The sequence below is a fragment of the Gadus morhua genome, chromosome 21, assembly GCF_902167405.1.
Source record: "Gadus morhua chromosome 21, gadMor3.0, whole genome shotgun sequence".
NCBI lineage: Eukaryota > Metazoa > Chordata > Actinopteri > Gadiformes > Gadidae > Gadus > Gadus morhua.
The window spans coordinates 9,871,024-9,897,625 of record NC_044068.1 but is presented as its reverse complement, the minus strand read 5'-3'; the positions used below and the strand labels follow the sequence as shown (position 1 = coordinate 9,897,625).

Below are 26,602 nucleotides of genomic sequence, written 5' to 3'. Positions count from 1 at the left end.
CTCCCTATATGTCTTTGCACTTTCTTGCTAATAAATAATATCAGCCTACTCTCCTCATTGAGCCTCCCGAAATGACTTGCGATAGGCCTATACATATCCCCCCCTGCCGACTGTTTTAGTTGTATTTTTCCAATGCTTTAAGTGTAGGCTATGTCTGACTGTAGGCTACTGCTGCCTGTCTTGACCAGGACACTTGGAAATCAGATTTTAAATCTCTTTTTTTTCTGTTAAAAAGTAAAAATAAAAAACATCTTAAACAATCACGTCAGGTAGCCAACGTAGCCTTTTATTTATATATTTTTAACTGATTTTGAAAGGTTTTGCGCACAAAATGTCAACATTCATATCAGAAATCATTTTTGTTTTTAGTTCAACTTATTTAACATTCAACTTCCCCTGCAGTAAGTGACTGCCTGATTACAATTGCAGTAAGTAACAGCCGGTTTCCAATTCTCAAAACTGTGGAGCTACTTATTTGAATTCAACTACCCTTGTAGTAGGCCTAACTGCTGGTTTACAATTGTACTAATTGCCTGTTTACAATTCCCAATTCTCTGGTGTTCCGTTAGTTTCCTATTAAAACTCCCTCAAGATCACTTGGTCTAGTTTTTATCAATATCAACAAAACAACAAAAGTCATGGCTAATTTTACGTCCTAAGAAATAACCTTGTAAACTGTCCGGGTCCTTTAACGGTGCAATGCTGATTAAGCAGGTTCCGAAGCAGGTTTTCCAGGTTATTAAGCAGGTTATCCGTCTTTGCAGCTTGTTGTGCTACAGTTAATGTCACTGTTTTGACTCCCCTGCCCCATTCATTATATTCTTTATTGTAAATTAACAAAACATTTTCAAGTAACATTCACTACTTTATTTAAACATACATCGCTATGAGTAAATCCACATTTGAACAATTTTACTTTTTTATCTGAAATCAGCAGTAGTCTAAAACTAAACTATTGAGCTTGCAATATCGATCACATAGGCAACAATGCTGTAGGCTGGGATATTTAATCCAATACAAAGACATTAAAAAACATAGCGAGAAACTCTTTCTTTACACCATTGCCTTTTTTAATGGCATTTATTTAATTCAGATTAAAATATACCATAGCCACATTCGTTTTTTGATAATCTGTGATTATCACTAGTGGGCGTGTCCCCCTAGATGTATGATAGATAGATAAACAACAATTTCCACAGTCCACTGGGTAGGGTGGTGGACTGATCTAGCCAGTATACATCTAGGCGGACACACCCACTAGGGATGTCAGCAGGCTAGGTCATACAGGAAGGCAGATTTTCAAATGGCTTGTAATGGCTAATCACACTCACACCTGGTGGCTTGATATCTACCCTGTAATATATTGGTTTTATCTTGGTCCCATCTTTGTACTAAGCTCTAGCAGCACGAAGGAACTCAATGCGAAATTCTGCATTCTGTTTCATCAATAGACATACATAGACACTGAGTTGGCCTTTGGATCACGTTGCTGCCATATAAGGGAAATCTATTAAAAACGGGATAAACTGCGGTTTCTCTTGATGAGAAGCACAATTACATTTACATTTTTCAGCTGATTTCAGTGAGTAGTTTTTGTATTCATATTAAGTCATATATAACAAACTGCAGCCTGTTTACTTGTATTTGTTTAAAAGTCAGTCTTGGCCTCTCCAATATGGCTGCCACGTCTTTATACATCGAATGTGGTTCCATCACCCTGCTAGAGTTTACAACCAAGAAGGCCATCAGATGAACGTCCAATGGAATGCATATCTATGCTCTAAATGTAGCCAATTATCCCACTAGTAACCTCTCTCAATTAAAATTTTCAGTAGATTCTTCAGTTCCTTTCCAAGATCCTTGACGATATATGAATGATTACATAACACCACAACCCATTGGCCCTTTTACTGTTTTGTTTTCATGAGTGAATGAGTGGCTCAAGCTCGTAACAAACTCGCCCGGTTAGGTCTTCGGTGGCATTTCTCTCCAGATTGTTGTCGGTCTCGACCTCGTTTGGGCCCTTATCTTCGGGGTTGGAACCATTGCCATATTCATTTGCCAGGGTATTATAGTCCCTGAGGAGAACAATATTGGATATTTGTATGTACTTTTAGGGAGATTATTCAGCAAAGCGACTTAGTGTCTGTTAGACGATGTCATTGTCTAACAGACACTGTTAGACAATAGACGATGTCCCTGAGCATTCTGCTCAGGGACGGAATAGGAAGATTGGGGTTTGAATCCAGAACCTTTAGTTTGGGAGCCTAGCCGCTAGAATATCATGCCTCTATATTAAACAGTGAAGCATTGCAAACATATCACATGGTCTTCCCTTATAAAACGACTTGGACTCTATATTGACAAATAATTATGAACTGCTTTATTGGACATTATCCTTTTTATGTCTTTACCTTTCACTCGGCGCTCCACCTCTTATTTCTGCAGTGTCTTCTTTAATCACTTCCCCAACTCTACTGGTGAACTGTACCATGGCCCCTGAAACACAAAGTACAACAAAGGGTTTCTTGGGGTAGCAAAAAAAGCAGTAATCCTTGTTTGGTATTAATGCTAGCTCTATTCACCCAGAGTTGAGCTTGTCTGCTATCAGTTTTAACATTATTATGTTGTAAAGTCTGAAGCTATGTAAAGTCTGATTTGTGAAACATGTGTTTACTGTGTTTCTACAGTAAATACCTTTTCTAAAAGTACATGTGTGTGTGTGTGTGTGTGTGTGTGTGTGTGTGTGTGTGTGTGTGTGTGTGTGTGTGTGTGTGTGTGTGTGTGTCACTAACGTGACGCCATTCCTCTCCTTCTCCAGCAGAGATACACAATGGCGGACAGAATCAGGACTAGCGCGAGACCAACCATGGTTCCTGTCACGGTCGAAGAGACAGCAGATCCTGTTGGAGAAAGTTTTGAAGCATTTACCCCAGGTGTTACCAAAAGTATTTTGAGTATCCATTTCCATACCTACCCTTTAGACACCTTTTCTGTCAGTAACCTATAGCATTATTTTGAGGGTGGGGCTTAGGGGTGAAGGCTAATGTTTATCTGAATATGTCCAGAAATGAAACCCATATTTGGTATATGGTTTTCCTTAAGGCCCTAGACACCGCCAAGACTCAACGGCCAACTGCCTTAATCCAACAACTCCGCCTCTCGTCTGACCTGTTCGCAGAACAACTGCATTGAAACACACTGCGAAGACTACTGCCAACCAAACCGGTAGCCATACATTTTCCGCTTGAGCGAGATGCAGGCCTCGCGGTGCTAGTCCGCCCCTCCCAAACACCACGCTGATTCTCTGGTTGTGTACACAACCAACCAGAGGCTCTATACCTCAGACGCCTACGCTCTCAGATTAGCATGTTGATTCTGACCAGAAACCATCTGCTCTGTTCCAAAAGCTTCCAGCACAGATGAACACACCGAACAGATTTGTCTGAGTCTCCCCAAACGTTTCAGACGGCCAACGGTTGGGCCAGTGTATTCCTCGCTTTAGACACTCTTTTATCCTAATAGTTATATAGGGTTTAATTTAAGGCTTGAATTGGATCAACCTCAACACATAGGGCAACATTTAAGAGTTTTGTTTTTGTCTAAAGTTTGGAATTAAGTGTCTGATGTTAGACAAAAATCGGATGCAATTCTTTACTTTCGTTTATAGTATGTTTTTTTTCTCAATGGTGGAATAAGTACATACATAAGAATAAGGCCACGTTTATATGTAGCAGGGTATTTATAGAAACAAATATTTCCCCCCCTCCGTTTTCAAAAATAACATTGTGCACACAACATTGTTTTCAGAAAGTTGTCGTTTACATCAAAACGCATAAATACGCTGTTGAGCGCCATTATAACTATGCCAAACCTATGGGCGGCAGTGTAGGGAGAAGGATAAAGCCAGGCAAGCCATCAGAATCCTCAGAATCAACAACAACGAATAACACGAGCGTCTTCCTGTAACAAACAAACTGTAAACATAGGGCGGTCATATGACGTTAAAGGGGACCTATTATGCTTTTCGACTTTTATGACCTATGAACGTTGTTATAATGATTGATAGTCATGTTTAACCATATGCAAAAAACGATGTAGATTTTCGGGAAACTCTTCCTCTCATCTGGGCGCTTTCAGCATTCTCTGTCAACGCTCGGTTTCGTCCTTCTCCGCCCCCTCGCCCCCCTCCTGCCAACCCAACTCTGTTGTGATTGGTTACCTTCCTTGAAGCGCGCACACGGGAAGATTTGACCAGGCATATGGGGGCGCGGCAGGAGTGCCTCGACGTAGATGATTTCCCGGAAATGTGAACAAGTGAATCGCAAACGTTGTCCCGAGTGTTTAGCGCTCTGCACAGCCACCCCAGACTGTCAGCAGGGAATACGTCAAAATGCATGTACGTCATTATTTGACTCTTTAGTTTGATTAAACATGACTATCAATCATTATAACAACGTTTATAGGTCATAAAAGTCGAAAAAGCATAAAAGGTCCCCTTTAAGCATTTCCTGGCGCATAATGTGACGCTTCAGAACCTAAAACCCTGTTTCTCCCCGTTGACACGACAACACATGAACAGCGTTTTCAGAAATCTCCACTTTGGCCAGAGTTTTTAGAAATGATCGTTTTCTGTGATAAAAACAGTGTTTTCGTGTAAATGAGAGGCCAAACCGCGTGGAAATATCTGCGTTTTCCCTTCTTGTAAACGGGGCCTAAGTACATCTCACATGTGTAAGTGAATCTGAAATCTGATGTCATGCGCAAAGCGAGTTCTAAGCTTGATCACCTGTTGCTTCTAGTTTCCATATATCTCATTAGATGGACATTACAAACCTTAGTCACATGTGCCACTTTTGTGTTTCAATTTAGGACTTCAGGACGTGGGTGATGCTGAGAGAAACTCAATGCTTACAGCCTCATTTGACGCAACTTCGTGGAAAACTAGCATGAGGCTGCGTCATATAAGCCTATCAGCATACATTTCAACTCGAGCGAACATCATTTAGAAGTGATAATAGAAGTGACACCAACCGCCAAGAAACGTCTCCATTCATCGCATCTATTCGCTTCTTTGCATTGACTTTCTATGTAATCGTGCCATGCAAAAATTCTCTTTGCTTTTATATATCCATCATAGACCCATAATAGATCTATGTGGATAGGTGTCGCTAGTAACACTAATTAAGGGTCCGCTCCATTTAAGTACCCACACCTGTGTTAATCCTACGATGACACCTTTCTGAAAAGGGTCTATTCACTGCACTAACATGGAACTTGTGACACAAAGTCCTGGAACTCACCTGACACTATGACCTGGATTATTTTCGAGGGCACTGAATGGAAGGATTGTGTAGAGATATTGATGGAATAGACACATGTGTAATCGCCCTGGTCTTGCGTGGTGACGTCTAAGAAATCAAAGTAAGCCACTTGGATGATGGAGTGGCTTAACGATTCCTGATGCTTTGTGGCGGTGGTGTTGGACTTGCGCAGGTAGAAGCACCCTCCCTCGTATTTTGAGAAAATGGAGCAAGAGATGGAGAAGGTGCTTCCTCCCTTGACCTCTATTTTGTTAGTGGGTATAAGCATCATGGGGCCACCCGATGGCAGGGAGATGATGGGCTGCTGTAGTTTCACTGTGAAGGAGACACCAAACAGAACTTGTGTGAGCTCACGGATTGGCCGACGCCTTGTTGTTATGGCATGTCATAGAAACAACAGTGAGACTGACCTGTGACTTTGAGCTCAACAGGATCCCCCAGCATGTCAATGGTTTTAGATAGGATTTTCTTTTGAAAATGGCAGTGATACAAGCCTCCATGGCTCAAGTTGGTCTTGGGGATAGTGAAGGTTGCAGTTTCACTCGCAGAGTATCTCTGCATTCTGAAGGGGCCTGGTGTCTTTTGTAAAACATACGTTCCTCCCAGGTGGTCGGTTAACACGGAGCACGTTATTTCAACTCTGTCACCGAAGTTTACCTCTGGACCCGGGTTCAGAGATACATGTGGCTTGGGTAAATTTCCTGCAAACAGGAAAACCCGTATCAATGTTGGACAAACGGATCAATACCATACAAATGACAATTACATTTTTCAAAACAAATGGTGTTTGCTTACCTAAACATACAATGCCCACATCTTCACTATGACCGCAGTTATTTTCGCCATAGCTCTGATGAGGACACTGAGTGATCGCGTCCTCTTCACCGGTACAAACAACATTGTCCAGCCATATTGGGCCACTTCCTGCACCAAATTCACCACCGAAAGAAAGGCCCTGGCCACACCCCATCTGCCGGCACACTACTTCAGTGTTACTCATTTCCCATTCGTCGTCACATATCGTTCCCCACTGGCCATTGTGTGAAATCTCCAGCCGGCCAGAACATTCGCTTCTGCCATTGACCAACCTTATCGATTCTGGATACAAGAAGAGAAGAAACGTGAACTGCATTAAAAACAGATACATAGATTGTTTAAGCTGGAGGAATAATAAACTAAAGGGAAGGAGCAGCCATATTAACTGTAACAGGAATCGGTACATTCTTCTTCAGCAGACAAAACGTTGATTTGAAAGAGTTATACTTTTTTACTGTTGAATACTTCTGGCGGAGTTGAGTCCGCAAATTAAGTGCTTACAGATTTCAACCTCCAGCAAGATGATTGCTCGAAAACAATATGAAGCCAAATAAAGTGAAACACCCTGATTACCCAGACTTTTGCTCATTGGCAATCAGACTTCAGAATCATTCTGAGTAATATAACATTATCTAACCAGCTCACTGTGTACCTGTGCAGACAACACCGGCATCCTGTTCGTGGCCACAGCTAGTGCCGTTGAATCCACTCTGTGAGCATTTGAAGACTGACGCCTCATTGTTGAAACACAGATCGCTGGCTTCCCATATGGGCCCGGTGCCTTGCTCAAACTGTGCATTACCAGAGATGCTCGCCGCATTCCCGCATCCCAAGAGACCACACACAACCATAGCGTCGGACATGGACCAGTCTTCACCACACACAGTGCCCCACTGGCCTGCATGTTGGACCTCCACTCTCCCAAAACATTGACCCGTGGAATGGACCAAGCGCGTGGGCAAACCATCTGTGGTTGTGGACAGGTTGTTGGAAGAAAGATAAAATCTGTCATTGTAATTTCTACCTAATATTTATGCATTTGATTTAGATTGTAATTTTCTTGGGAGTGGTCTCATAGTATTTATTTGAATATAATATAGTACATGAAACAATAACTAAGTTCCCTTACCTGAGCACAGAAGTCCAGCCACTGAGGTGCTGTTGCAAGTCGAGGAACCAATGTTCTTCTGTTTGCATTCGTCAGGTGAGTGCTCGCGTCCAGTACAACTAATTTCTCCGATCAACATGTTTGTGCTGCCTCGGCCAAAGAAGCCAGAATTAGGGATCTTCTGGGCCCTACCACATTGGAGATACGTACACACCACCGCCGCATCATTCATATCCCAGGTTTCATCGCACACACTTCCCCATTGGCCATTCTGGTACAATTCAACCCTTCCGGTGCACTTATTGGATCCATTGACTAACCTCACGTTACCTAGGACAAAATACAAAATATATAAAAATAGTAACGTGATAAGTGTGCCTTTCAGACGTCCAGACTTCCCAAAGAGTTCTTACCTGAACAAACTACTGTTGCCGCAGCAGCATGATTCTGGCTGGTCTGGGCATATCCTCTAAGGGAGCACTGGCTTATCGAGGTTTCTCTGCCGTTACAAGTGGTGGTGTACCCTGTTGCCTGGCCGGCATGTCCGAAATTGAACGGTGTTGAGGCCACCACCGGTTCTCCACATTGCATCTCTCTGCACACCACAAGCGCTTCATTGAGCCCCCAGTTAGCATTAAACACTGTTGCCCAGTGTCCTTCCTGGTTGATCTCCACTCTGCCTGAGCAGTGGTTGCTCCCGTTCAGGAGTCGGGTGGAAACTGCAGAACACAGGATGGGAGGATCAGAGACGCAATCGCAATCAAACAACCGTCTGAAATGACATTTGTTATTTAAAGGGTGATCCCTTATGTCCAAAGCCTACCCGTAGGCATCTGTTAAATCGCTTTGGATTAAACCGTCTGCTAAATGACTGAACAGTTAAAGGTCAGGACACTCACTTGAACATTGCACTCCAGCATCTTCCATGTGGTTACAGTTGCTCTCACCAAAGCCTGTGCGTTTGCATTGCATGAGCGAGGTCTCGTTACCCAAACATTCCAAGTCGTCTAACCAGACGTTACCGCGGCCCGGGCCATAGTAGGCTGCAGGTTTGATGAGTAAGGGTGTTCCGCAGTCCATCGCTCGGCATGCGACCTGTGCGTCCCTGATGTCCCAGGAGTCATCACACACAGTTCCCCATTGGCCGTCGTTTTGGACCTCCACTCTCCCCGTGCATCGATCAGTGCCATTCACCAGTTTAATATTTGGATGGCCTGTGCGTAATACAAGAATACAATAGTCATTGATTCTACAACTCGGACAGGTATTAACGCAACACACACACACACACATACACACAGTATACATCTAACAATTTTTCTAACTCAACTAATAAAATAATGACCAAGAATATGTGGTACCTCAATTATGCACATGATGAAAAAAATCAACACGCTATCTTTTACCTGTGCAGTAAACAACTGCTGCTTCACATGCGCTCGGGTTCGACTGAAGCGGGCAGGCGGCGATGGAGGTCTCAGCGCCGATGCAGCTGGCCGTGAAACTTCCCAGATTAGTACCCGCTCCGATGTTGAGCCTCACAGCCTTTTTATCCGGCGTGCCGCAATCTAACTCACGGCACACCAGTGACTCTTCCTTATTTCCCCAATGGCTGTTTTTACAAATCTTCACCCACTGGCCCTCGTGTTCAACTTCCAGTCGACCGTTGCAACGACTGGTGCCGTTGAACAGCTTGACTTTCTCTGAAAAGGGCAAATAGTACATTACATAACGCATTCTCACCAAACAGCCCTTTTCCTTGTAGAGTAAAAAAGCATTCAAGCCTTCAAGCCTTCCATCTTCTTTTGCCTCTCGTTTTGTGCCTTGCTTCTCTTGATCCCATGATCATGCCTCATCAAACATCTACTGAATGTCTGCTTGAGATGGGACTTTTCCGACATTGACTCGTTTGGTGAAAAAAGGATGAATGATTTTAATCATTTTCCAGTGTGTCAACATAGAATTCCCACTTGATTTGGAGATGAATTGTGAATAAAAGAGAATACCTGAACACTCGACGCCGGCATCTTCCGAATGGCTGCAGTCATTGACCCCAAAGCCTGCGTGTTTGCATTCTCCCAGTGTCCTCTCTTGGCCATTGCACCCAAGGTCATCCAGCAGAATGGGGCCAGCCCCCTGGCCAAAGTGGGCTTGGTATTTTACCCCCAGGGCCGTCCCGCATTTCATTTCGCGGCACGCAACTTCTGCCTCCTGTAGGCCCCAGCTATCATCGCAGACTGATCCCCACTGGCCTTCGTGTAAGACCTCCACTCGTCCAGAACAACGAGTCGTCCCGTTGACCAGCCGAATCTGTTTACTGTCTATCCCGGTTCAGAAAGGGACCAGTTACTCACAAAACATCAAAGAGTGAAATGCCAATAACAATGCCTTTTTCTCAAAAAATTGCAGAAATGTGTTTTTTAATACCATTTAAACCTCACACCAATCGCTTCCTTGAAGGCCCACCTACCCTTAAAAATCCATCCTTGAAGAATCAGGCTCTTCAAGGGTGGTTGGTATTAAAAAACACATTTCAACAAACTTTTAAGATTGCAAAAATGGCCACACTCTGGCTCCAGCCACTGCTTCACAATTCCCTCCAGTTGGAATCCAACCCAACACCCTAAACCCCTAGAAGAGCCTTGCTCTTCAAGCATGGCTCTTCTAGGAGGATGGAGTCACCCATCCCAAGAAACACGATAAAAGCATCCACCAAATGGCACGCGCATTCTTCACACATTACCAATAACAATACAAGTAAGGGTTAACATACGTGTACAGAGAAGGGAGGCACTGTCACAAGTGTCGGCTGTTTCCTTGATTTCACACTCCATGAATGACGTCTCGTTTCCCAGGCAACTTGCCTTGACTCCTATTGGCGCAATTCTGTCCCCAAAGTCTGGCATATCCTGTCCAGTAAGCGGGGTCCCACATTTCAGCTCCTGACACAACACCTCATGCTCTTTCTGGCTCCAGCCACTGCTGCACAATTTCCTCCACTGATCACCATGTTTGACCTCAATGCGACCCTCACAACGCTGAGTCCCATTGAGCAGCTTGATGTGGTCTGAAAAAGAAACCCCAACAAGTTTCCACGAAGCAACAGATCCTTGGATTTGTGAATTTAATTTCTGTGACCGTGTAAGAGTAAGAATGACTTCTGACTTCTCTACTCTGTAGTGTCATAAATGCATTTTGAATGAAACTGTCGCTTGTTTTATAGATAATAATACATATTACATTTTTATTAATACATTATATGATTATTATTTAAACATAACATCATCAATTTTATAGATATAACAACACCGGCAACCGCAAAACACAAACAATTGTAATCTATTGAATACCTTTTCCGGAAGTTTGGGTTTCAATGTCCCAGAACTAGGGGATGAGATCTAACTAAGCAAACATTGCATATGCATATATGTAACTCTTTTTAGTCACCTATCAAGTGCTGATATTGGAGGGGTCTAAGTAGAATTGTAGCCTTGCCATTGTGGCAGGTAGTTGACCTGGCATGTCATCTGTACTTTGTTCACGTTGGATGTATAATACTACTTCACAATGTGGCCAATGTGACGACTCTTCTTCAATATGCTGCTCAATACCCAATTATCCCCAAACTTCTCTAAGGCGGTGGGACTCCTTATGCGTGGTTGACCTCATTGCCAGGTAGACCAAAATCTGCCTTGCTTCCCCGCTGACATAGACCTTTGTTATATATGCTTCCCCCCTTTTAACCCGTGTGAATGTATACATATTGCGCCGTTCTAGGTAAGGTCTACTGCCGCGTGTCACACCGCTGTCCATGATGAACGGCATCGAGCAAGGGTGGGTCTAATCTGTATGGCTGCAACGTAACGCACGTAACACCCCAGTGTCACGGACGATACATTGAGACACATTGGTCTTGTTACATTCACCTCCCTTAAGAAAAACAAATCTGTGGTGTGGACTGTTAGGACAACAGGCGATATATAAAAAACAAATATAAAAACACGTTGTTGTACTGCAGCCGAACCTGAACACACGACCCCCACGTCTTCGCCGTGGCCGCAGTTGTTGGTGCCCAATTCTCTGTGTTCGCATTTCAGCAACGAGGTCTCCTTGCCGGAGCAGCGCACGTCGTCCAGCCAGATCTCCTCTTTGCCCTCGCCGTAGAATGCGCGCGGCTTGATCTCCAGGGCCGTGCCGCAGTCCAGTGAGTTGCACACCACCTCGGTGTTCATCAGGGTCCAGCCGTCGTCACACACAGTGCCCCAGGTGTCGCGGTGGAACACCTCCACCCGACCGGAGCAGCTGGTGGGCCCGTTGACCAGCCGCATCACCGCTGCGCCTGGAGGGGGGTGGGGGGGGGGTTGTGGTCTTTGCTCTTTGTATAGCACACGTTGTTTGTAAAATGGATTGAATGTGCTTACCTGCACTCAGAGGGAAATTCAGTAGACCTACAGAGGAAACAAAACAATTAAGGGATTCATAATAATAATAATTTCATTATATTACATTGTATAATAATAAAATAATAACCAACTATTGGCCTATCAATAATACATATTGGCTAATGAGTTTGTTATAATTATAGCTAATACATTTATTGTATTACGCCAGAACTAACTACTTACTAACTATGATGCAATCTACTAGCTGATAAAGATCTCGATCTGTTGACTGAAACAAATAAGTTCTCAAATAATTAATAATAATTTATGTTTTTCTTATGTCTTGTGTGTCTCTAGAATGTCTCTGGTGTCTTGTTATATGCCTCCGTGATGGGCCAGATGTTATCAGGATGTTATTATTTGGTCAATGTACTGTTAAATAAATAGCGTTGATCTCCCTACATTAACTCGATTATAAAAATGTTCACGTATATTTCACATTTGCAACAGAAGAGGATAGAAACATCCTTACCTATGGCTATAACAAGGAGGACATGAAGATGTATGGTATTCATAGTAGTTATGAAGGACAGCCTAACTCCTGTTAATACTGAGGATAAAAAGAAATACACAAGTAGTAGTTGTTTAACTTGTAGGTGCTCATTTATGTGGACAAAAAGTATAACCATTTGGCTGTGGCAATTTGTTAAGATAATGATTGATATGTTTTACCTTCTTAGTACACCCAACCAAAGGATCTCCTTAACAGCAGAAAAATCCAGGATACTAAATCGAAATAGTGGAAAAGTCTGGATATGAAAAAAAGACAAAAAGAACATCCCTGTACATGTGACATAGATGAAATGACAAAAATGGCCTTTGGACTTGGAATGCCTGTTGACTTTTGGATCAATCATTAAAGTTGTATTTTGTAAATTGTGGGCAATATTTACACAGTTTGGGAAAAGAAAACGTGGTTAACCGTATTCACTCTGTCGCATTTGGATAAGCAAGCAAGGGGCAATGCGAGTTGGTCTGCGATTACCTGTGTTGGAACAAACAGACATACAGCCATGGAAGCTGCTAAACACTCGTCATACTCGTTTGGAACCTATATATTTTTTTATTGTTTTTAATTGATATATAATTATAATGCATAGCAAACTCCCCAACTTCGGAAGGCATCTACACCGCGAGGCGATTTGAGTTGAACAAAAGTCATGGCTAACTTACGTCCCAACAAACCACTTTGCAACCTGGCCGGTTCCTTTAATGGTGCAATTCTGATTAAGCAGGATCCAAGGCAGGTTTTCCAGGTTATTAAGCAGGTTATCCGATCGCTGCAGCTTGTTATAATAGAATAATAGAACAATCTTTATTGTCATTGTACAAGACAACGAAATTTTGTTTGGAGCAGTCCTCCTCCAGTTGCACAGTTCTATAAATAAAATAAATAAATAATAAAAAAAAAACAGCTGCAGCTTGTTGTGCTGGTGCTATGATCACTGTTTTGACTCCCCTGCCCCATTCACTATATTCTACAATGTAAAGAACAAAACATTTTCAAGTAACATCCACTACTTTATTTAAAAGTACATTGCTATGAGATATCCACATTGGCACAGTAAATAAACGTTGTTATCTGACATCATCAGCAGTGGTCTCAAACTAAAATAAAAAGCTTGCAATATCGGTCAAAAAGGATACAATGCTTGAGGCTAAGATATTTAAACCAATACAAAGACACTCAAAAAAATAGCGAGCCATCTCTTACTTTCACACCAATGCCTTCTTTAATGGCATTTATTTAAATCTCCAAAAAAAAAAAATATAGCCACATTCATTCGTATTACCTTTATTTATTTTACCTCATTTTTTGATAATCTGTGACTCGGTCGGAAAGGGGTGATATCATTCCACCATGTGTGAGTGTGATTAGACATTACAAGCCGTTTGAAAATCTGCCTTTCCCTGTGCCCTAGTGACATCACTAGTGGGCGTGTCCACCTAGATGTATGATTGATAGATAAGCAACAATTGTCACAGTCCACTTGGTAGGCTGGTGGACTGATCTATCCAGAATAGATCTAGGTAGGCCCAATAAGGATGTCACTAGGGTACCGGGAAAGGAAGATTTTCAAACGGCTTGTCATGGCTAATCACACACCTGGTGGCATGACATCATCCCTTTAAATATCTTGGGCCCATCTTGGTCCCATCTTTGAACTAAACTCAAACAGCATGTAGGAACTGAATACCTAATTTTGCATTCAGTACCATCGATAGACATATATACAGTCCATAGACACTGCATTGGCCTTTGGATCATATGTCAACTTCGCTGACATATTGGTAATGTCTATAAGCAAATACAACGGGATAAGCACAATTGCGTTTACATTTCTCAACCGATTTTAGTTTTTGAATTCATATTAAATCATATATTACAAACTGAAGCCTGTTTACTTGTATTTGCTTAAAAGCCAGTCTTGGCCTCTCAAATATGGGTGCCACGCTGACGTATCGCAGCAATGTGACAAGGCTGTCAAAGTGGTATCTACATACGGTTATCTCTCAATTAACATTTTCAGTAGATTATTCAGTTCCATTTCCAGAACCCTGACGATATATGAATGATTACATAACACCACATCCCATTGGCACTTCTACTGTGTTTGTTTTCATGAATGAACAAGTGGCTCAAGCTCGTAAGAAACTCGCCCTAATAGGTCTTCGGCGGCATTACTCTCCAGATTGTTGTCGGACTCGACCTCGTTTTGGCCCTTATGTACCATGGCACCTGAAACACAAAGTACAACAAAGTGTTTCTTAGGGTAGCAAAACAAGCAGTCATCCTTGTTTGTTATTAAGCTAGCTCTATTCCCCCAGAGTTGAGCTCGTCTGCTATCAGTTTGAACATTATGAATGTAAAGTCTGATTTGTGACACTAACTAACTGGTATGGTGTTTCTACAATAAGTACCTTTTCTAAATGTACAGCTGTGTGTGTGTGTGTGTGTGTGTGTGTGTGTGTGTGTGTGTGTGTGTGTGTGTGTGTGTGTGTGTGTGTGTGTGTGTGTGTGTGCCACTAACGTGACGCCATTCTTCTCCTTCTCCAGCATAGATACACAATGGTGGACAGTATCAGGACAAGCGCGAGACCAACCATGGTTCTTCTCATGGTTGAAGGGACATCAGATCCTGTTGGAGAAAGTTTTGAAGAGTTTACCCCAGGATAGCAAAAGTATATTGAGTATCCAGTGGCATTAGGCACGGCCAAACCGGTCCCGGGGCGTCGTATTTTAGGGGTGAAACGGATCAGTGTGTCCACAGTTCGGTTCAGATAACCGTTTTGGGCCTCGGTTTCGGATACGGTTCGGATTAGGATCATGTCCGTGATAGTAAAAAAGCGGACTTTTTTTTGACGGAGGGTTTGGGGGAGAAACACAAAAATGAATGAGACCCACAGGCTATTTGCAATGTGTTAATTGACTGCAATCAGACAACTTGCAAGGCTTTTTTGTGCAATAAATGTTCCCCTAAATGCATTTGAAAACATGGTGCACTGAGTGTAACATGTAAGGGATAACGGCCGACGAGGCTTAGAACTCTGGCGATGAGCGCAGCATGAAGCCAGAGTTGCCTCTACCTGTCCATTATTTCCATCGAACCGGTCGTACACAACCAATCAGAGGCTCTATACCTCAGACGCCTATGCTCTCAGATTTGCATGTTGAATCTGACCAGAAACCGTCTGCTCTGTTCCAAAAGCTTCCAGCACAGCTGAACACACCGAACAGATTTGTTCCCGAGTCTCCCCAAACGTTTCAGATGGCCAACGGTTGGGCCAGTGTGTTCCTCGCTTTAGACGCTCTTTTATCCTACTAGTTATATAGGTTTTATTTTAAGGCTTGAATTGGATCAACCTCAACACATATCGCATCATGTAAGAGTTTTGTTTTTGCCTATTCTTTGGAAATAAGTGTCTGAAGTTTTATTTTTACTTTTATATCAAGTTTTTTTTCTCACCAGTAATTCCCCTAAAAACAATTTACATGAGTGTCTATGTGTTACATTATGTTGGCGTGTAGAAAAGCTAACACAAAGTCCTGGAACTCACCTGACACTGTGACTTGGATTGTTTTAGAGGGGACTGAATGGAAGGATTGTGTAGAGATATTGATGGAATAGACACATGTGTAATCGCCCTGGTCTTGTGTAGTCACGTCTGAGAAATCAAAGGAAGCCGTTTGGATGATGGAGTGGCTTAACGCTGCCTGAAGCTTTGTGGCGTTGGTGTTGGTCTTGCGTAGATAGAAGGACCCCCCCTCGTATTTGGAGAAAATGAAGCAAGAGATGGCGAAGGTGCTTCCTCCCTTGACCTCTATTTTGTTAGCGGGCATAAGCATCATGGGGCCACCCGATGGCAGGAAGATGATGGGCTGCAGTAGTTTCACTGTGAAGGAGACACCAAACAGAACTTGTGTGAGCTCACTGAGGATTGGCCAACCCCTTGTTGTTATGGCATGTCATAAAAACAACAGCAAGAAATCAGTGTCTGAAGTAAGGGTTAAATACGATGCAATTCTTTACTTTCTTTTATATTGCGTTTTTTTTCTCCCATGTAATTCCCCTAAAAACAATTTACATGCGTGTATGCGTTACATTATCTTGGCGTGTTGAGCCGTAGAATAGACATTCTTTCATAATCTTACTCATCCTACCCTCATTAAACCCTAAAAAGACACACTTAAAGTGGCACTGAGAATGTCTAATGAGAACTTGCATGGTGGAATAAGTATCTAACTTCTCATATGTGTAAGTGAATCTGAAATCTGATGTCATGCGCAGAGCGAGTTCTAAGCTTGATCACCTGTTGATTCTAGTATCCATATATCTGATTAGGTGGACATCACAAACCTAGTCACATGAGCCACTTTTGTGATTCAATTAGGACTTCAGGACGTGAGCGATGCTGAGAGAAACTCAACGCTTACAGCCTTATTTGACGCAGCTTTGTGCAAAACTTGCATGAAGCAGCTGCATCATATAAGCCTGTCAGCATACATTTTAACTTGAGCAAACATCATTTAGAAGTAGTAATTTAGGTTTGCGCTACGCCATTCAAACCATTCGCGCTGGGCCATTCACACCTTTCACGCAGTCAGTACCAACCGCCAAGAAACGTCTCCATTCGTCGCATCTTTTTCGCTTCTTTGCATTGACTTTGTATGTAATCGTGCCATGCAAAAAATATCTCTGCTTTTATCGATCCATCATAGACCTATAATAGGTCTATGTGGATAGGTGTCGCTAGTAACACTAATTAAGGGTCCGCTCCATTTAAGTACCCACACCTGTGTTAATCCTACGATGACACCTTTCTGAAAAGGGTCTATTCACTGCACTAACATGGAACATCTGACACAAAGTCCTGGAACTCACCTGACACTATGACCTGGATTGTTTTCGAGGGGACTGAATGGAAGGATTGTGTAGAGATATTGATGGAATAGACACATGTGTAATCGCCCTGATCTTGCGGGGTCACTTCTGAGAAATCAAAGGAAGCCACTTGGATGATGGAGTGGCTTAACGCTGCCTGAAGCTTTGTGGCGGTGGTGTTGGTCTTGCGGAGGTAGAAGGACCCCCCCTCGTATTTGGAGAAAATGGAGCAAGAGATGGCGAAGGTGCTTCCTCCCTCGACCTCTATTTTGTTAGTGGGCATAAGCATCATGGGGCCACCCGATGGCAGGGAGATGATGGGCTGCTGGAGTTTCACTGTGAAGGGGACACCAAACAGAACTTGTGTGAGCTCACGGAGGATTGGCCGACGCCTTGTTGTCAGGGCATGTCATAAACACAACAGGTAAAAACAGTCTGACCTGTGACTTTGAGCTCAACAGGATCCCCCAGCATGTCAATGGTTTTGGATGGGATTTTCTTTTGAAAAAGGCAGTGATACAAGCCTCCATGGCTCAAGTTGGTCTTGGGGATGGTGAAGGTTTCAGTTTCACTCACAGAGTATCTCTGCATTCTGAAGGGGCCTGGTGTCTTTTGTAAGACAAACATTCCTCCCAGGTGGTCGGTTATTTCCACAGAGCACGTTATTTCAACTCTGTCACCGAAGTTTACCTCTGGACCCGGGTTCAGAGATACATGTGGCTTGGCAACATTTCCTGCAAACAGGAAAACCCGTATCAATGTCGGACAAACGGATCAATACCATACAAATGACAACTACCTTTTTCCAAACAAATGGTGTTTGCTTACCTGAACATACAATGCCCACATCTTCACTATGACCGCAGTTATTATCGCCATAGTTCTGATGAGAACACTGAGTGATCGCGTCCTCTTCACCGGTACAAACAACATCGTCCAGCCATATTGGGCCACTTCCTGCACCAAATTCACTACCGAAAGAAAGGCCATGGCCACACCCCATTTGCCGGCACACTACTTCAGTGTTACTCATTCCCCATTCGTCGTCACATATCGTTCCCCACTGGCAGGGGCGGCCCCAGCACATTTGGCGCTCTAGGCGAGATTGTTGACGGGGACGGGGGGGGGGGGGGGGGGGGGGGGGGGGTATGGAGCGATTATTAACGGGGGGGGGGGGGGGGCACTATTTTGCGCTCCCCCTCTAGATGGCGCTCTAGGCGGCCGCCTAACCCGCCTGTAGGGAAGGCCGCCCCTGCCCACTGGCCATTGTGTGAAATCTCCAGCCGGCCAGAACATTCACTTCTGCCATTGACCAACCTTATTGATTCTGGATACAAGAAGAGAGGAAGCGTGAAGTGCATTAAATACAGATACATTGATTGTTTAAGCTGGAGGAATAATATACATGTTAAGGGGAAGGAGAAACCACATTAACTGTAATAGGAATCAGTACATTCTACTTCAGCAGTCAACAACGTTTTTTACAGTTAAATCCTTCTACTTTTTTAACTGTTGAATACTTCTGGCTAAGTTGAGTCCTCAAATGTATGCTTATAGCACACATTTGCTGTGCTTACAGATTTCAGCCTCCAGCAACATGATTGGTCGAAAACAACATGAAGCCAAATAAAGTGAAACAACCTGATCACCCAGATTTGAGCTCACTGGCAATCAGACTTCAGAATCATTCTGAGTAATATAACATTATCTAACCAGCTCACTGTGTACCTGTGCAGACAACACCGGCATCCTGTCTGTGGCCACAGCTAGTGCCGTTGAATCCACTCTGTGAGCATTTGAAGACTGACGCCTCATTGTTGAAACACAGATCGCCGGCTTCCCATATGGGCCCGGTGCCTTGCTCATACTGTGCATTCCCAGAGATGCTCGCCGCCTTCCCGCATCCCAAGAGACCACACACAACCGTAGCGTCGGACATGGACCAGTCTTCACCACACAAGGTGCCCCACTGGCCTGCATGTTTGACCTCCACTCTCCCAAAACATTGACCCGTGGAATGGACCAAGCGCGTGGGCAAACCATCTGTGGTTGTGGACAGGTTGTTGGAAGAAAGATAAAATCTGTCATTGTAATTTCTACCTAATATTTATGCATTTGATTTAGATTGTAATTTTCTTGGGAGTGGTCTCATAGTATTTATTTGAATATAATATAGTACATAAAACAATAACTAAGTTCCCTTACCTGAGCACAGAAGTCCAGCCACTGAGGTGCTGTTGCAAGTCGAGGAACCAATGTCCTGTTGTCTGCATTCGTCGGGTGAGTGCTCGCGTCCAGTACAACTAATTTCTCCGATCAACATGTTTGTGCTGCCTCGGCCAAAGAAGCCAGAATTAGGGATCTTCTGGGCCCTACCACATTGGAGATATGTACATACCACCGCCGCATCATTCATATCCCAGGTTTCATCGCACACACTTCCCCATTAGCCATTCTGGTACAATTCAACGCTTCCGGTGCACTTATTGGATCCATTGACTAACCTCACGTTACTTAGGACAAAATACAAAATATATAAAAATAGTAACGTGATAAGTGTGCCTTTCAGACATCCAGACATCCCAAAGAGTTCTTACCTGAACAAACTACTGTTGCCGAAGCAGCATGATTCTGGCTGGTCTGGGCATATCCTCTAAGGGAGCACTGGCTTATCGAGGTTTCTCTGCCGTTACAAGTGGTGGTGTATCCTGTCGCCTGGCCGGCATGTCCGAAATTGAACGGTGTTGAGGCCACCACCGGTTCTCCACATTGCATCTCTCTGCACACCACAAGCGCTTCATTGAGCCCCCAGTTAGCATTAAACACTGGTGCCCAGTGTCCTTCCTGGTTGATCTCCACTCTGCCTGAGCAGCGGTTGCTCCCGTTCAGGAGTCGGGTGGAAACTGCAGAACACAGGATGGGAGGATCAGAGACGCAATCGCAAGCACACAACCGTCTGAAATGACATTTGTTATTTAAAGGGTGATCCCTTATGTCCAAAGCCTACCCGTAGGCATCTGTTAAATCGCTTTGGATTAAACCGTCTGCTAAATGACTGAACAGTTAAAGGTCAGGACACTCACTTGAACATTGCACTGCAGCATCTTGCATGTGGTTACAGTGGCTCCGACCGAAGGGTTTGTGTTTGCATTGCATGAGCGAGGTCTCGTTACCAAAACATTCCAAGTCGTCTAACCAGACGTTACCCCGGCCCGGGCCATAGTAGGCTGCAGGTTTGATGAGTAAGGGTGTTCCGCAGTCCATCGCTCGGCATGCGACCTGTGCGTCCCTGATGTCCCAGGAGTCATCACACACGGTTCCCCATTGGCCGTCGTTTTGGACCTCCACTCTCCCCGAGCATCGATCAATGCCATTCACCAGTTTAATATCTGGATGGCCTGTGCGTAATACAAGAATACAATAGTCATTGATTCTACAACTCGGACAGGTATTAACACAACACACACACACACATACACACACTATACATCTCACAATTCTAACTCACAAATAATAAAATAATGACCAAGAATATGTTATATGATGAAAAGAAATCAACACGCTATCTTTTACCTGTGCAGTAAACAACTGCTGCTACACATGCGCTCGGGTTAGACTGAAGCGGGCAGACGGCGATGGAGGTCTCAGCGCCGACGCAGCTGGCCGTGAAACTTCCCAGATTAGTACTCGCTCCGATGTTGAGCCTCACAGCCTTTTTATCCGGCGTGCCGCATTCTAACTCACGGCACACCAGTGACTCTTCCTTATCGCCCCAATGGCTGTTTTTACAAATCTTCACCCACTGGCCCTCGTGTTCAACTTCCAGTCGACCGTTGCAACGATCAGTGGCGTTGAACAGCTTGACTTTCTCTGAAAAGGGCAAATAGTATATTACATAACGCATTCTCACCAAACACCCATAGTAGAGTAAAAAGCCTTCAAGCCTGAAAAGCCTTCCATCTTCTTTTGCCTCTCGTTTTGTGCCTGACGTCTTGATCCCATGATCATGCCTCATCAAACATCTACTGAATGTCTGCGTCAGATGGGACTTTTCCAACATTGACTCGTTTGGTGAAAAAAATGATGAATGAGTTATACCCTTTTCCAGTGTGTCAACATAGAACTCCTACTTGACTTGGAGATTAATTGTGAATAAAAGTGATTACCTGAACACAAGACGCCGGCATCATCCGAATGGACGCAGTTTGTGCGCCCAAAGCCTGCGTGTTGTCATTCTCCCAGTGCCCTCTCTTGGCCATTGCACCCAAGGTCATCCAGCAGAATGGGGCCAGCCCCCTGGCCAAAGTGGGCTTGGTATTTTACCCCCAGGGCCGTCCCGCACTTCATCTCGCGGCACGCAACTTCTGCCTCCTGTAGGCCCCAGCCATCACCGCAGACTGATCCCCACTGGCCTTCGTGTAAGACCTCCACTCGTCCAGAACAATGAGTCGTCCCGTTGACCAGCCGAATCTGTTTACTGTCTAGAGTGAAATGCCAATAACATTGTCTGATATATGAATATTATAATGTACATTTATAAGACATTGTTTGGCAATCTTTTTTTTTTTTTTTACAATCTCAAAAGTTTGTAGAAATGTGTTTTTTAATACCATTTAAACCCGACACGCTGATTCCTTGAAGGGCTACCTACCGTTAAAGAGACACCCTTGAAGAGCAAGGCTCTCACCCTTGAAGGGCCATGCTCTTCAAGCATGGCTCTTCTAGGAGGATGGAGTCACCCATCCCAAGAAACACGATAAAAGCATCCACCAAGCGGCACGCGCATTCACCACACATTACCAATAACAATACAAGTAAGGGTTAACATACTTGTACAGAGAAGGGAGGCGCTGTCACAAGTGTCGGCTGTTTCATTGATTTCACACTCCATGAATGACGTCTCGTTTCCCAGGCAACTTGCCTTGACTCCTATTGGCGCAATTCTGTCCCCAAAGTCTGGCATATCCTCTCCAACAAGCGGGGTCCCACATTTCAGCTCCTGACACATCACCTCATGCTCTTTCTGGCTCCAGCCACTGCTGCACAATTTCCTCCACTGATCACCATGTTTGACCTCAATGCGACCCTCACAACGCTGATTCCCATTGAGCAGCTTGATGTGGTCTGAAAAAGAAAAACCAACAAATGTCTACGAAGCAACAGATCCTTGAATTTGTGAATTTAATTTCTGTTACCGTGTAAGAGTAAGAATGACTTCGGACTTCTCTACTCTGTAGTGTCATAAATGCATTTTGAATGAAACTGTCGCTTGTTTTATCGATAATAATACATATTACATTTTTATTAATAAATTATATAATTATTTTTTAAATATTACATCATTATCAATTTTATAGATATAACAACACCTGCAAACGCAAAACACAAACAATTGTAATCGTTGAATACCTTTTCCAGTAAGTTAGGGTTGCAATGTCCCACAACTAGGGTATAAGATCTAACTAAGCAAACATTGCATATGCATGTATGTAACTCTTTTTAGCAACCTATCAAGTGCTGGTATTGGAGGTGTCCAAGTAGAATTGTAGCCTTGCCATTGTGGCAGGTAGTTGACCTGGCATGTCATCTGTATTTTGTTCATGGTGGACGTATAACACTACTCCACAATTTGGCCAATGTGACTCTTCTTCTTCTTCAATATGCTGCTCAATACCAAATTATCCCAAAACTTCTCTAAGACTGTGGGACTCCTTTATGCGTGGTTGACCTCATCGTCAGGTCGACCAAAACCTGCTTTGCTTCCCCACTGACATCGACAATTGTTTAATCTCCTCCCCCCTTTTAACCCGTGTGAATGTATACATATTGAGCCGTTCTAGGTAGGCCTATAAGGTCTACTGCCTCGTGTCACACCACTGTCCATGATGAATGGCATCGAGCAAGGGTGGGTCTAATCTGGATGGCTGCAACGTAACGCACGTAACACCCCAGTCTCACGGACGATACATTGAGACACATTGGTCTTGTTACATTCACCTCCCTTAAGAAAAACAAGTCTGTGGTGTGGAGTGTTAGGACAACAGGCGATATATGAAAAACGAATGTGAAAACACGTTGTTGTACTGCAGCCGAACCTAAACACACGACCCCCACGTCTTCGCCGTGGCCGCAGTTGTTGAAGCTCAATCCACTCTGTTTGCATTTCAGCAACGAGGTCTCCTGGCCGGTGCATTGCACGTCGTCCAGCCAGATCATCCCCTTGCCCTGGCCGTAGAAGGCGCTCGGATTGATCTCCAGGGCCGTGCCGCAGTCTAGTGAGTTGCACACCACCTCGGTGTTCCTCAGGGTCCAGCCGTCGTCACACACCGTGCCCCAGGTGTCGCGGTGGAACACCTCCACCCGACCGGAGCAGCTGGTGGACCCCTTGACCAGCCGCATCGGCGCGCCTGGAGGGGGGTGGGGGGGGGCGTAGAATTATTGCTAATTCTTGTGTTACGCCAGAACTAACTAGAACTATACTATCTACTAGCTGATAAAGTTCTTGATCTGTTCAGAATATCAGCATTGGAAAAGGTATATAGAAAAAAAAGTTCTCAAATAATTGTACGGTTTTATTTATTTTATTTTTTGAATGTCTTGTGTGTCTCTAGAATGTCTCTGGTGTCTTCTTATCTGTCATCGTGATGGAACAGATGTTATCGGGATGTTATTCTTTGGTCAATATGCTGTTCAATAAATAGCGTTGATCTAACACTTAATTCCCTACATTATCTAGATTATAAAATGTTCAGTATACATCTCACAATTTTTGTAACTCACGAATAATTAAATAATGACCAAGAATATTTGTGCCTCATTCATGCACATGATCAAAAGAAATCAACACGCTATCTTTTACCTGTGCAGTAAACAACTGCTGCTTCACATGCGCTCAGGTTCGACTGAAGCGGGCAGGCGGCGATGGAGGTCTCAGCGCCGACGCAGCTGGCCGTGAAACTTCCCAGATTAGTACTCGCTCCGATGTTGAGCCTCACAGCCTTTTTATCCGGCGTGCCGCATTCTAACTCACGGCACACCAGTGACTCTTCCTTATCGCCCCAATGGCTGTTTTTACAAATCTTCACCCACTGGCCCTCGTGTTCAACTTCCAGTCGACCGTTGCAACGATCAGTGCCGTTGAACAGGTTGACTTTCTCTGAAAAGGGCAAATAGTATATTACATGACGCGTTCTAACCAAACAGCCCTTTTACTTGTAGAGTAAAAAGCCTTCAAGCCTTCCATCTTCTTTTGCATCTCGTTTTGTGCCTTGCTTCTCTTGATCCCATGATCATGCCTCATCAAACATCTACTGAATGTCTGCATCAGATGGGACTTTTCCAACATTGACTCGTTTCGTGAAAAAGAGATGAATGACTTGAACCCTTTTCCAGTGTGTCAACATAGAACTCCTACTTGACTTGGAGATGAATTGTGAATAAAAGTGAATACCTGAACACTCGACGCCGGCATCTTCCGAATGGCCGCAGTTATTGACCCCAAAGCCTGCGTGTTTGCATTCTCCCAGTGTCCTCTCTTGGCCATTGCACCCAAGGTCATCCAGCAGAATGGGGCCAGCCCCCGGGCCAAAGTGGGCTTGGTATTTTACCCCCAGGGCTGTCCCGCACTTCATCTGGCGGCACACAACTTCTGCCTCCTGTAGGCCCCAGGCATCATCGCAGACTGATCCCCACTGGCCTTCGTGTAAGACCTCCACTCGTCCAGAACAACGAGTCATCCCATTGACTAGCCGAATCTGCTGACTGTCCATCTCTGTTCAGAAAGGGACCAGTTACTCACAAAACATCAAAGAGTGAAATACCAATAACAATGTCTGATATATGAATATGATTATGTACATTTATAAGACATTGTTTGGTAATCGTTATTGTGGCCTTTTTTGCAATCTCTAAGGTTTGTAGAAATGTGTTTTTTAATACCATTTAAACCTCACACCAATCTAATCGTTGAAGGGCCACCTACCCTTAAAGAGCCACCCTTGAAGAGAAAGGCTCTTCAAGGGTGGTTGATATTAAAAAACACATTTCAAAAAAACTTTTGAGATTTAAAAATTGGCCACACTCTGTGGCGGGGGGTCGTGGTCTCTGCTCTTTGTATAGCACATGTTGTTTGTCAAATGGATTGAACGTACTCACCTGCATTCAGAGGGGCATTCAGTAGACCTACAGAGGAAACAAAACGATTAAGGGATTCATAATAATCATAATATCATTATAGTACATTGTTTAATAATGACACTAAAACTAATGGCCCATCAATTATAAATATTGGCTCATGAGTTTGATATAATTATTGCTAATACAATTTTTGTATTACGCCAGAACTAACTAGAACTATGATGCAATCTACTACCTGATAAAGTTCTCGATCTGTTCAGAAAATCAGCATTGGAAAAAGTAGACTGAAACAAAAAGGTTCTCAAATAATTGTACGCTTTTATTATTATTTTTTTTAGAATGTCTTGTGTGTCTCTAGAATGTCTCTGGTGTCTTGTTATATGTCATCGTGATGGAACAGAGGATATCGGGATGTTATTATTTGGTCAATGTGCTTTTAAATAAATAGCGTTGATCCAATAGTTAATTCCCTACATTATCTAGATTATAAAAATGTTCACGTATATTTCACATTTGCAACAGAAGAGGATAGAAACATCCTTACCTATGGCTATAACAAGGAGGAAATGAAGACGTTTGGCCTTCATAGTAGTTATGAAGGACAGCCTGACTCCTGTCAATACTGAGGATAAAAAGAAATACACAAGTAGTAGTTGTTTAACTTGTAGGTGCTCATTTATGTGGACAAAAAGTAGAACCTATTTGCTGTAGCAATTTGTTAAGATAATGATTGAGATGTTTCACCTTCTTAGTACACCCAAACCGAAGGATCTCCTTAACAGCAGACAAATCCAGGATACTAAATCGAAATAGTGGAAAAGTCTGGATATGAAAAAAAGACAAAATGAACATCCCTGTACAGGTGACATAGATGAAATGACAAATGGCCTTTGGACTTGGAATGCCTGTTGACTGGATCAATCATTAAAGTTGTATTTTGTCAATTGTGGGCAATATTTACACAGTTTGGGAAAAGAAAACGTGGTTAACCGTATTCACTCTGTCGCATTTGGATAAGCAAGCAAGGGGCAATGCGAGTTGGTCTGCGATTACCTGTGTTGGAACATACAGAAATACAGCCATGGAAGCTGCTAAACACTCGTTGCACTAGTTTGGAACCTATATATATATTTTTATTGTTTTTAATTAATATATAATTATAATGCATAGCAAACTGCCCAACTTCGGAAGGCATCTACACTTCGAGGCAATTTGAGTTGAACAAAAGTCATGGCTAACTTACGTCCCAACAAACCACTTTGCAACCTGGCCGGTTCCTTTAACGGTGCAATTCTGATTAGGCAGGATCCAAGGCAGGTTTTCCACGTTATTAAGCAGGTTATCCGGTCGCTGCAGCTTGTGCTGGTGCTATGATCACTGTTTTGACTCCCC

The 26,602-nt window shown here is 43.5% G+C and overlaps 3 protein-coding genes across 8 annotated transcripts; all 3 read right to left on the bottom strand.

Annotated features, from left to right (window-relative positions):
* Positions 1-272: 272 nt before the first annotated feature.
* On the bottom strand, positions 273-12,457 carry LOC115534680 (deleted in malignant brain tumors 1 protein). The gene is made up of 17 exons (XM_030345836.1): positions 12,363-12,457; positions 12,163-12,240; positions 11,670-11,696; positions 11,273-11,587; positions 10,022-10,315; positions 9,255-9,569; positions 8,655-8,951; positions 8,148-8,462; positions 7,662-7,967; positions 7,270-7,578; positions 6,793-7,107; positions 6,120-6,422; positions 5,735-6,025; positions 5,304-5,639; positions 2,796-2,903; positions 2,415-2,499; positions 273-2,078 (listed from the first exon to the last, which is right to left on the bottom strand). The coding sequence occupies exons 2-17, from the start codon at positions 12,203-12,205 to the stop codon at positions 1,922-1,924; spliced, it is 3,816 nt and encodes a 1,271-aa protein (XP_030201696.1). The 5' UTR covers positions 12,206-12,240; positions 12,363-12,457; the 3' UTR covers positions 273-1,921.
* Positions 12,458-13,190: 733 nt separating this feature from the next.
* On the bottom strand, positions 13,191-18,195 carry LOC115534682 (uncharacterized). The gene is made up of 6 exons (XM_030345838.1): positions 17,903-18,195; positions 17,515-17,808; positions 17,075-17,410; positions 15,750-16,085; positions 14,723-14,830; positions 13,191-14,430 (listed from the first exon to the last, which is right to left on the bottom strand). The coding sequence occupies exons 1-6, from the start codon at positions 18,159-18,161 to the stop codon at positions 14,312-14,314; spliced, it is 1,452 nt and encodes a 483-aa protein (XP_030201698.1). The 5' UTR covers positions 18,162-18,195; the 3' UTR covers positions 13,191-14,311.
* A 607-nt stretch (positions 18,196-18,802) lies between these two features.
* Positions 18,803-26,589, bottom strand: LOC115534681 (deleted in malignant brain tumors 1 protein). 6 transcript variants are annotated; one of them, XR_003974353.1, is made up of 11 exons: positions 26,454-26,589; positions 25,955-26,032; positions 25,755-25,832; positions 25,446-25,494; positions 25,229-25,255; positions 24,525-24,845; positions 23,934-24,230; positions 23,170-23,481; positions 21,905-22,198; positions 21,241-21,555; positions 20,845-20,944 (listed from the first exon to the last, which is right to left on the bottom strand). XR_003974353.1 is itself a non-coding variant. In XM_030345837.1 (9 exons), the coding sequence occupies exons 3-9, from the start codon at positions 25,795-25,797 to the stop codon at positions 21,418-21,420; spliced, it is 1,341 nt and encodes a 446-aa protein (XP_030201697.1). In that variant the 5' UTR covers positions 25,798-25,832; positions 25,955-26,032; positions 26,454-26,589; the 3' UTR covers positions 21,270-21,417. The 6 variants fall into 6 exon arrangements, 1 of the variants encoding a protein (XP_030201697.1); XR_003974354.1 differs by lacking the exons at positions 20,845-20,944; positions 21,241-21,555; positions 21,905-22,198; positions 23,170-23,481; positions 25,446-25,494 and adding exons at positions 18,803-19,117; positions 19,280-19,446; positions 19,672-19,977; positions 20,158-20,472; XR_003974355.1 differs by lacking the exons at positions 21,241-21,555; positions 21,905-22,198; positions 23,170-23,481; positions 23,934-24,230; positions 25,446-25,494 and adding exons at positions 18,803-19,117; positions 19,280-19,446; positions 19,672-19,977; positions 20,158-20,472 and having other exon boundaries at positions 20,648-20,944.
* Positions 26,590-26,602: the final 13 nt, after the last annotated feature.

Excerpts from the sequence above, each read along its gene's own strand:
- LOC115534682 (XM_030345838.1), bottom strand. The coding sequence starts at position 18,161 with ATGTGCTGGGGCCGCCCCTGCCAGTGGGGAACGATATGTGACGACGAA. Across the intron at positions 14,831-15,749 it reads AATCCAAGTCACAGTGTCAG|GATCTGATGTCCCTTCAACC; the intron begins GTGAGTTCCAGG and ends TTTCTCCAACAG. Across the intron at positions 14,431-14,722 it reads AAGGAGAAGAATGGCGTCAC|GTGCCATGGTACATAAGGGC; the intron begins GTTAGTGGCACA and ends TTTGTGTTTCAG.
- LOC115534680 (XM_030345836.1), bottom strand. The coding sequence starts at position 12,205 with ATGAATACCATACATCTTCATGTCCTCCTTGTTATAGCCATAG. Across the intron at positions 11,697-12,162 it reads CCTCCTTGTTATAGCCATAG|GTCTACTGAATTTCCCTCTG; the intron begins GTAAGGATGTTT and ends TTTCCTCTGTAG. Across the intron at positions 6,026-6,119 it reads TGTGGGCATTGTATGTTTAG|GAAATTTACCCAAGCCACAT; the intron begins GTAAGCAAACAC and ends TCCTGTTTGCAG.
- LOC115534681 (XM_030345837.1), bottom strand. The coding sequence starts at position 25,797 with ATGAAGGCCAAACGTCTTCATTTCCTCCTTGTTATAGCCATAG. Across the intron at positions 25,256-25,754 it reads CCTCCTTGTTATAGCCATAG|GTCTACTGAATGCCCCTCTG; the intron begins GTAAGGATGTTT and ends TTTCCTCTGTAG. Across the intron at positions 24,846-25,228 it reads GAATGCCCCTCTGAATGCAG|AGATGGACAGTCAGCAGATT; the intron begins GTGAGTACGTTC and ends CTTTCTGAACAG.